General features: G+C 35.3%; 1 protein-coding gene across 1 annotated transcript; it reads left to right on the top strand.

The window, feature by feature from the left end:
• Positions 1 to 2624: 2624 nt before the first annotated feature.
• LOC134684943 (uncharacterized) lies at positions 2625 to 5000 on the top strand. The gene is made up of 2 exons (XM_063544263.1): positions 2625 to 3831; positions 4519 to 5000. The coding sequence occupies exons 1-2, from the start codon at positions 2625 to 2627 to the stop codon at positions 4998 to 5000; spliced, it is 1689 nt and encodes a 562-aa protein (XP_063400333.1).
• Positions 5001 to 11380: the final 6380 nt, after the last annotated feature.

Here is an 11380-nt window from a genome sequence, read left to right as displayed (position 1 = left end):
TTTGAATTTCCATCACAAGTATGCGTTATGGCTAAATTGTAACAATTCATAACATAATGCAACAAAATTAATTAAAAACGTATCATAACTGTTTATTTTACAACCAAATACATGTAAAACTGGTGGATTTCCGGTTTGGGCGTGTATAATACCGGACACAATTTCGGTAAACACACGATTTTTTTCCGGATTTTGACATTAAAAAAAAAAAAAAAAAATATAAAAAAAATTGCGGACCTACCGACCCTATTTTTTAAAAGTATGTTACGGGAACCATACATATATTTTTATTTCGCCTAAGATTGATAGTAAGTATACTGAATTGTTCATGACTTACGATCAATCTCAGTCTTAAGTATTTTTGTTGAATTGACTCCAGGAGGTGTAGACACTGACCTCCTCCTGTTACACCTCTAACAATACAACATTTACTGATATGCACTTTGTGAGAAAAAACAACTCACAATACTGGTAGGCATTTTCTAGGCTGCAGAACCTATTAGGTCCTTATGATATTTTTATTACAATTGGCCGTCTACCAGGGTTGGCAAAGTATTACCTGCCGTGGAAAACCCAGGTGGGCCAACCCGGGTTTTCCCGGGCTGGGCAATGCTCCTAGAAACGGGTAATACTGGGCAATACTGGGCAATATGATTTTTTAACCTTATTTCAACACAAAATAGTAAAGACTTGTTGTAGTGTCACAATATAATATCTAAATATATACATTTTATACAGATAACCATTAAGAGTCATTTCTAGAAGATTGAAAATTCAATTTCATTCTCTTCTCCACTAATTTTATGTAGGCAGAATACAAGATTTGCATATCTTATTGTTACCGTTGTACATTGATAAGGATTGAGATACATATTACGATTAGAAAATAAGTAGTAAATTGTCGTTTCTTTCCACGATATATCAGATTCCCGTGATAGAAGCACGATGCTATGAACACAAATTTGACATGTTGATGGCACAAAGAGGTAATTTGAACGTTATTAATGTAATAAATGTCTTTTAATATGCATAATTGATATATTCGCATAGTCATTTTGAAATTGTGTAAGGTTATACTGCGATTTGTTTATATTTGGTATGGAACAGGGGTTTTGCATTGAAACTAATTTAGGATTCTTTTTTGTCTACTTTCAGTTCTTACGTAAACCTGCGTAACAACGTATACTAGGCCATGAACTTTGTATAATGTTAGACAACTGGGTGAATGTATTTTCTTTGCGACGCCCACAGCTACAGTAAGAACTCTACATCATTGACCTGTCTGATGTGTGAAGATTGCGACACAGAATTGAAGAATCCATTTGATGAACAATTACAGATTGAAACTACATGTTGACAATTTTATGACAATAATAATAATGTTACTTAAATGTCTTTGTTGATAACTTGATATATTTTGAATTAATTAAACATGATGTCCCGAGGCGATGTCGAGGGCGATATATGTGAGGCTAGCGGTGTAACTCGTACTAGCACACGACAGCGAGATTTAACCGATAAGGGATTTTTGTGGCAAGTTGATACTTTACAGGAAAAACTTTCGAAAGGCAGTTTCTTCATGGAAGTCATGGTCAAACAAAATAGAAGTACAGTTAAATGACACTAAAGACACAAATATCATTCGCGAACATCGAACTATATTAGTTACAAACATGAATCATTTAACAAGTGTTTATAAACAATTATCAAATCTTATTGAAAATGAAAGTGAGTCACATGGTCATTCTGAATTAGTTAGTGACACTGAGATATTTAAGCGATACGAAACTTGTGAAACTATCACGCAGATCTCATGAAAAGGATAACAACTCGTGTGCAGGAAATTGATAGAGACAATGTAGAAACTAGAGGTTCATATACATGTAGATCAATATCTAGTCATTCATCTCATTTGCATAGATCAAGACTTAGTGCATCACAACGGTCACAAACTGCTTCGCGAGCCGCCGACTTGAAGGCAAAATTAAAGTACATTGAAGTCGAGGCGAAGGCGAAATTAGAATTGGAAAGAATACAAACAATACTTGAACTAGAGGCTACCGAGACCAAGCTAGATGTTATCAATAAAGCTAGTCAAGGTTCAGATTTAGATGAATTAAAGAAATCACTTCCGCAAGATAATATTCTCGATAAATTTCTTCAAAACGTTAATCCGTATGCTAAAGTAGATACTGACATTGAAAATATTAAGGATGAGCATGATGATTTTGTAACTACTCTGCCAAGGTCAGCAGTACCGAAGAAGTTGAATATTGACCACGATTAAGTTCAGTCAATACACAATATAAGTAATAAGTATCCAGTTCAAGGCTATTCTGTCCTGACTGCAAGTCTACAAGGTACAGGTCGATTTGTCTCAAATGTAGATCAATCTAGGCAAGCTAAGTCTACACCCAACGTCCGTCCATCAATATTAGATCAGTCTGCAGTAAATGTAAGTCAGTCATTTCTACAAAGTGAAAGTTCTGTGAAAGTAATGACACACATGCGTTCTGAACCAGTAGTAACCAACGTAAATTATATGCCAGTTGTGACAAGCGTAAGTTCCGCAACTCTTAATCCATCAGCTATAACATTTGTACCTCAGAATGTAAACACTGCTAATGTTACAGGACAATACGTTCAAATTGAACGAACAAGCGAGTCTTAGTCGGCTGCCGCCAACCGAACCATCAGTCTTTTTTGGTGATCCTTTAAAATATCCTGCGTGGAAATCATCGTTTCAAAATTTTATTGAACAACGAAAAATTCCGACGTTTGAGCTTATACATTACTTGCGAAAGTATGTCGGAGATTCAGTGCGAGAGGTAATTGAAAACTTTCTAATATTGTCTACTGAAGACGCTTACGATGATGTAAAGGAACTCCTAGAGAAGAGATTCAGTGATCCGTTTATTATCAGCAATGCATTCCGTGATAGACTCGATAATTGGCCGAAAGTACCGTCTAGAGAAAATATTGCACTAAGAAAATTTTCCGACTTTCTAAAACAGTGCTTGTCTGCGATGAAAACGATGGGAACATTGAACGCGTTAAACGACAATAGAGAAAATCGAAAACTTTTGTCGAAACTACCAGATTGGGTTGTAACTCGATGGTCCAGAATCGTTGCGAAACACAAAGACGATAAGCGTGAATTTCCTTCATTTCAAATGTTTGTAGATTTTGTAGAAAAAGAAGCAATCAAAGCAAATGACCCGGTAACGTCGATACAGTCGGTCAGATCAGAGACTACAAATAGTAGTAGTGACAAGTTTAAGACAAATCGATTTCAGCACGGTAAATATGATAATCAGCGTAGAAATGTTCTTGTGACAGAAACTTCGCGAGTGCCTGATAAAAACAATAACAGTTACAACAAGGATCTAACATGTACATTGTGTAAGAAAACTGGTCATTTCATCGATTCATGTTATCAGTTTCTTAAGAAGTCAGTGAACGAGCAAAATAACTTTGTGAAAGAAAATGGACTTTGTTTTGGTTGTCTTGGATATGAACATACTTCGAAGAAATGTCAAAAACGTAAAAAGTGTGAGGTATGTTCAAGGTTTCATCCAACATCTTTACATGGTGACTTTCAAAAACCAATCATTTCTGTCAACAAGGATAAACCGTTAGAAACTGGCACCGTGGAAAATTATAAGTCACAGACCGGATCCGTTTTCATGAACAATACAAAAGCAAGTTGCAAAAGTGCTATGATTGTGCCTGTTTATGTGTCGCATTCAGACGATCCCGAGAATGAAAGACTTGTTTATGCTTTACTAGACACACAGTCCGACACTACTTTTGTTTTAGACGAAACACGTTGTGCGTTAGGACTCCATGGAACAGATGTTAAATTCTCACTTTCTACAAAAGAGGGACGAAAGACACCAAAGGGACAGTCAAACTCGTTAATCTAAAACAAACTGACAACGCCATGGCTAAAATGAAAAAGACAAACAGAAAAACAATAGTACACATGACACAACATAGAAAACTAAAGAATAAACAACACGAACCCCACCAAAAACTAGGGGTGATCTCAGGTGCTCCGGAAGGGTAAGCAGATCCTGCTCCACATGCGGCACCCGTCGTGTTGCTTATGTGATTACAAATCCGGTAAATAGTCTAATTCGGTAGGTCAAATTCATGAAGGGAAGGGGATTGTACTTACGACGTAAGGAACATATCCGATATCATTTGTGAAACGGTTATTCCATAACGGTCAACCAACTCGTGATGGCGTCCGTAAAATTTACGAAGGGATGATTTCAACTTCACCATTTGGAACTCTTGGTTTAATAGCTTCCTTGTGAGCAATAACCCTCTATCAAGAAAAGCATGATAGGAAATGCAAGCACGGGAATATCGTATCAATTGGGAGATATATACCCCGTATGCAGGTGCTGCTGGAATGTTGCTACTTAGAAATGGAAAGTTCACAATTGGAAAGCTGGAATCATCTCTTTTGTCGTAAAGTTTTGTCTACAATGCATGTTGAAAATCATATAGTTGACAGTCGTAAAATAAAAGGTATAGTGGTAAGGGGATTTGACAGTGAAGTTAGAATACCGCTGCCACAGGTATTTACACGTGACATCATGCCAGCAAACCGATCTCATATTCCTACAGCTGAAATGGCATGTCGATGTTTATATTTAGAACACATTGCAGAAAAGTTGATGCCCGTCCAAGATTGTGAGTTTGGGCTTTTGATTGGTTACAATTGCCCTCGTGCACTTATTCCACGTGAGGTCTTACCTTCAATTGATAATGGACCGTATGGACAGAAAACTGATTTAGGATGGGGAATCGTTGGTATAGTTGATCCCTTGCAAGAAGACAACTGTGACTCAATAGGATTCAGTCACCGTACTCTTGCTCTTGAGGTTTCGAATGAGTTATCAATTAAAGGGAATAAAAGCGGAGATTCAGAACATGTTTACTTTTCGTTTGGTTCGAGCGTTAAGGAAATAATTCCAATGCCCGCATGATGGAACATGACTTTTCGGACAGAAACGTTAACAAGATTTCATATTCTTTTGATGATAAAATATTTATTTCTATTCTTGATGGAGGAATAAGTGTTGAAAATGGACATGATGTTATGACACTGTCGATTAAAGACGAAAACTCGCCTATTCTACCGAACAACAAGAATATTGCAGCAACACGTTTAAATCAATTAAAGGGACGTCTCCAGAGGGATGAAACCTATGAAGTTAGACGTTCAACCCGAATTCGAAATGTTCATCATTATACAATTTAGACCCTTTTCTCGATTGGGATGGAATTATTAGAGTTGGTGGTCGTATTCGACGAGCGGAGTTTAACTTAGCAGTTAAACATCCAGTGACCATTCCAAGACATTCACACGTAACAGAACTAAGCATACGACTTTTCCACGAGAAAGCCGAACACCAAGGAAGAGGCTTGACAATAAATTAAATACGTGCGAACGGATTTTGGATAATTATTTGTAGTACTGCCGTTTCTAAATATCTAGCAACATGTGTTATTTGTAGGAAACATAGAAGTAATACTCAAGAACAAAATATTGCTGACTTACCGATTGACAGGCGTAATCCTGTACCGCCTTTCACTTATAGCGGAGTTGATTTATTTGGACCGTGGTACATTAAAGAGGGACGTAAAGAACTTAAACGCTATGGTGTCTTGTTTACGTGTCTATCATGTCGAGAAGTACATATAGAGACAGCAAATTCACTCGATACCAGTTCATTCATAAATGCGTTGCGTAGTTTTATAGCCATACGTGGTCCTGTAAGACATCTAAGGTCAGATAGAGGAACCAATTTTGTGCCGAACGAGAATAGCGAGAAGCTTATTCAGAAATGGACGATAAAAGTATAAGACAATTTCTTTCGAATGAAGGATAAAAGTATAAGACAATTTCTTTTCGAATGAAGGTTGTGATTCTGTAGAATTCAAAATGAATGTCCCATCTGCCAGTCATATGGGTGGAGTTTGGGAACGCCAAATCCGGTCAGTTAGAAATGTGCTTGCGTCACTAATGCAGCAATCGGGTACACAATTGGACGATGAATCTTTGAGAACTTTTATGTGCGAAGCCGCAGCAATTGTTAACAGCCGTCCTTTAACTCTGGACAATTTGAATGATCCTTTATCAGAAGAACCCCTAACACCAAATCATATAATTACGATTAAGTCAAAGATTATTCTTCCTCCAATTTCAAAGAAGTGATATTTACTCTCGAAAGTTCTAATACTTTATTCGATGAGATTATTCTACAAGTTTAGGCGACTACTTAAACGTGTACATTAAAATTTGCGGCAGAGATAACCAAGTCCTTGTAAAATGCAGAGACAAAGAGAAAATTCAGTTTACCGTTCAACAATTTCTGAAATTTCAATCTGGTGAAATTTCCCGTCAATGCTAGATCTCAAATCACTAGTATATAACAAGTACCAGGCAAGGACTTATATATAGATGATTCCTGTATAGATATCAACCGCATGTATACTGCGTTTTATGTATGACTATGTACTTTGAATGTTCTTTTCCGTCATAATCGCTGTATTTTATTCAAAACGTTTCTTTTACATAAATGTAGTGCTTTTTAATGTTTACATAAACAAATGAAGACTTGTCTAATATATGTTTATGAATATTTATATGAAATAACAAGATGTGGTATTTTTGTTCAAAACAATAATCGAAAAACAAATTACAGATAAAAAAAAAACACTCAGGTAACTACAGTTAAATTCACGCAAACACAATACCATATCTCCGCGCAAATGTAATGCGTGTCATTTTAAAATCCGCGCAAACGTAGGTCGCTCCTAATCTGAATAATTATTTATCAATTAGTGATGTACATATAAATTATTTAAAAGTAATTTTTCTTACATGTAATTGTTAATTCTTAATATTAGTTATATATATTTGAAAAAAAATAATTCTTTGGCTTTATGTGAACAGTTCGACCAATCTAGACAGAATGGTCATTTAATAGATTTTCAATGATTTTCAGGAGAATTATTGAGAAGCTTTTCCCATTAATATTTGTCTAATGTGTCTACCTGTACACTTGTCTCAGAGTTGCTAGAATAAGGACGTAAAGAACTTAAACGCTATGGTGTCTTGTTTACGTGTCTATCATGTCGAGGAGTATATATAGAGACAGCAAATTCACTCGATGCCAGTTCATTCATAAATGCGTTGCGTAGTTGTATAGCCATACGTGGCCCTGTAAGACATCTAAGGACAGATAGAGGAACCAATTGTGTAGGTGCAGAAGGAGAATTGTGAGAAGCTTATTCAGAAATGGACGATAAAAGTATAAGACAATTTCTTTCGAATGAAGTATAGAACAATTTCCTTTCGAATGAAGGTTGTGATTTTGTAGAATTCAAAATGAATGTCCCATCTGCCAGTCATATGGGTGGAGTTTGGGAACGCCAAATCCGGTCAGTAAGAAATGTGCTTGCGTCACTAATGCAGCAATCGGGTACACAATTGGACGATGAATCTTTGAGAACTTTTATGTGCGAAGCCGCAGCAATTGTTAACAACCGTCCTTTAACTCTTGACAATTTGAATGATCCTCTATCAGAAGAACCCCTAACGGCTAATCATATACTTACGATGAAGTCAAAGATTATTCTTCCTCCGCCTGGACAATACCAAAGAAGTGATATTTACTCTCGAAAGTTCTGATACTTTATTCGTTGAGATTATTCTACAAGTTTAGGCGACTACTTACACGTGTACATGAAATTTCCCGTCAATGCTAGATCTCAAATCACTAGTATATAACAAGTACCAGGCAAGGACTTATCTATAGATGATTCCTGTATAGACATCAACCGCATGTATACTGCGTTTTATTCATAAAATTGAGAATGGAAATGGGGAATGTGTCAAAGAGACAACAACCCGACCAAATAAAAAAAACAACAGCAGAAGGTCACCAACAGGTCTTCAATGTTGCAAGAAATTCCCGCACCCGGAGGCGTCCTTCAGCTGGCCCCTAAACAAATATATACTAGTTCAGTGATAATGAACGCCATACTAATTTCCAAATTGTACACAAGAAAACTAAAATTAAAATAATACAAGACTAACAAAGGCCAAAGGCTCCTGACTTGGGACAGGCCCAACAATGACCATATACTATGAATGTTCTTTTCCGTGATAGTCGCTGTGTTTTATTCAAAACATTTTTTTACATAAATAAAGTGCTTTTTAATGTTTATATAAACAAATGAAGACTTGTCTAATGTATGTTTATGAATATTTATATGAAATAACAAGATGTGGTATTTTTGTTTAAAACAATAATCGAAAAACAAATTACAGATAAAAAAACACTCAGGTAACTACAGGTAAATTCACGCAAACGTCATACCATATCTCCGCGCAAATGTAATGCGTGCCATTTTAAAATCCGCGCAAATGTAGGTCGCCCCTAATCTGAATAATTATTTATCAATTAGTGATGTACATATAAATTCTTTAAAAGTTATTTTTCTTACATGTAATTGTTAATTCTTAATATTAGTTATATATCATGTATATATTTGAAAAAAAAAAATTCTTTGGCTTTATGTGAAAAGTTCGACCAATCTAGACAGAATTGTCATTTAATAGATTTTCAATGATTTTCAGGAGAATTATTGAGAAAGGCTTTTTCCATTAATATTTGTCTAATGTGTCTACCTGTACACTTGTCTCAGAGTTGCTAGAATAAGACTTTTTCAAATGTATACACTTTTATTATAAGACTCTCAAACAAGTAAACTTATTTGTAAATTAAAATATGTTTATAAATATCTGAATCCTCTTTAAAGTTCAGGCCAGTATTTTATATTACCCAGTATTGCCCAGTATTACCGGGTAAAACCCAGTAAAACCCGGGTTTTCCCAGTATTTCCCACTGGGCTGGACAATACTCATACACCTGGGTTTTTGCCAACACTGCCGTCTACACAAATTATAAAAAATATCATGAAACATACTTCAAGACATTTTATACTTGAATGTCAACAATATTATAGTCAAATCTGAAAAAAGTATATAAAATAAAGAAGGAATGTGTGCCCATAGACACAGATAATGCCCCGCTTGCTTACAACGCTATTATGGGACATAACACTAGGACGATAAAAATGATTCTACCTAAATTTGTACTGGATCTGAGTTTTCTGGTAATAAGCATTTGGTGCGGGAATTTCTCGCTACATTGAAGACCTGTTGGTGACCTTCTGCTGTTGTTTTTTCTATGGTCGGGTTGTTGTCTCTTTGGCACATTCCCCATTTCCATTCTCTATTTTATTTGTATAAGTTTCATAACATTTTGTTTAGGCAAACTAATGTTAGAGAATGGAAACGAGAAATTCAGCAAAATTCAGCAGTTTTTCAATTTGTAAAGGGGCATAACTCTAGAATTGTTTAAGTGCCACAACCGAAATTCAAACGTGATCTGGGTTTTGTGGTAATAAGCATTCTGTATAAGTTTCATAACGTTTGGTTGAGGCAAACTAAAGTTAAAGAACGGAAATGAAAAAAAATCAATTTGTATAAGGGGTATAACATGTATTACTCTAATATGTAAACCCTAAAATCAATCCAAACCTTTCTTTTGTGGTCATAAACCTTGTGTTTAAATTTCATAGATTTATATTTACTTATACTAAAGCTATAGTGCGAAAGCCAAATTTCTTCGAACGACGACGACGACGCCAACGTGATTCAAATATACGACTAAATTTTTTTCAATGTTTGCGGTCGTATAAAAAGCGAGACATCGCACTACTACATTCCGTCGTCGGCCTCGTCGTTGTCGGCGGCGGCGTCCACAAATATTCACTCTGTGATTAAAGTTTTTGAAATTTAAAAAAAACTTTCTTCAACTATCCTGGATTTCTACCAAACTTGGACAGAAGCTTGTTTATGATCATAAGATAGTATCCAGAAGTAAATTTTGTAAAAACAAAATCCTGTTTTTCCGTATTTTACTTGTAAATGTACTTAGTTTTTGTGCAAGGAAATATTACATTCACTCTGTGGTTAAAGTTTTAAAAATCTTAATAACTTTCTTAAACTATCCTGGATGTCTACCAAACTTGGAGAGAAGCTTGTTTATGATCATAAGATAGTCATCACATGGTCATGAAAGTATCCAGAAGTATATTAAAAAAAAATCATTTTTGTCCGTCATTTCCGTATTTAGCTTATAAATGGACTTAGTTTTTCTGCCAGAAAACATTACATTTACTCTGTGGTTAAAGTTTTTAAAATTTCAATAACTTTCTTAAACTATCCTGGATTTGTACCAAACTTGATCAGAAGCTTCTTTATGATCAAAAACTAAGATCTAGAAGGAAATTTTGTTAAAATTTTGTACCTGTTTATCTGTAGTTTACTTATAAATGGACTTGTTTTCATCCAGTTAACATTATATACAGTCTGCAGTGAAAGATTTAAAACATTTATTTGATTCAAAAACTATCCTGGATTTTTACAAAACGTGGACAGAAGCTTTTTGTTGAGCCTGCAATTAACAGCACGAACAGCAAAAGTATGTGAGACACTGAGTTCCGCGGAACCCTTACAAATTTTATTTTCTCATGGCTGACGTGTTACTATATTTAGGGCCCCAAGATTTTGGTTTCCCAAATGTGTCATTGTACCCCTAATGTACTTAATATTTTCTTTGAGAATTTGGACATCACGACAGGTGCCATACGTATCGCAGAGGATGCTCACTCTTCCGGAACAGTTGATCTTATTCTTTGTTTTATGGACTTCATTTTTTCCATGCTGTAGTTCTATGTTTGTGTCTTCGTTATTGCTTAAAACATGTTAGATACACTTGTTTTGCCATATTAATTGATTATGATTTTGACCCCTCCTGTTGGTATGCTTCACTTGTCCTCAAAACGTTTGCATGGATACGACAATCTTTTGTTTATTGGTGAAAAGTTGTCAATAAAAAACAGCTACATTTTTGGCCAAAACGTGGGAGACAAAACATGACAAACATGACAAAAATGCCCCTAAATGAGCAGAAAAAAATGACCGCCTTATGCCTTACCTCTTGAATCCATCCCTGAATTATGTACTCATTGTCCATGCTAAGTTTGCAAAACATATATTTTGTTTTTGAATTTCTTAAAAACTTCCTGGATACAGCAATAAGTTTTTTACGGAAGGGTACTTGGAAGATATAGGTATCTATGTACAGAAGTCATTTCGGGATACAGTTTTCGAAATGCAAAAATCAAAGACCCAAATGAGACCCACTGTGATGACTGAAAGGCGTTATTACTGTAACTAATGAAATTTTATTAATTCCCCTTAATTTCTACAGATCAATTATTCATT

This window comes from Mytilus trossulus, chromosome 9 (assembly GCF_036588685.1).
Source record: "Mytilus trossulus isolate FHL-02 chromosome 9, PNRI_Mtr1.1.1.hap1, whole genome shotgun sequence".
Lineage (NCBI taxonomy): Eukaryota > Metazoa > Mollusca > Bivalvia > Mytilida > Mytilidae > Mytilus > Mytilus trossulus.
This window is presented reverse-complemented; position numbering and strand designations above follow the sequence as displayed.

Bases quoted from the DNA above. Each gene is read 5' to 3' on its own strand.
- LOC134684943 (XM_063544263.1), top strand. From the start codon at position 2,625: ATGTTACAGGACAATACGTTCAAATTGAACGAACAAGCGAGTCTTAGT. The intron at 3,832-4,518 runs GTGCGTTAGGAC...AAAATCATATAG, and splicing joins TGTTTTAGACGAAACACGTT to TTGACAGTCGTAAAATAAAA.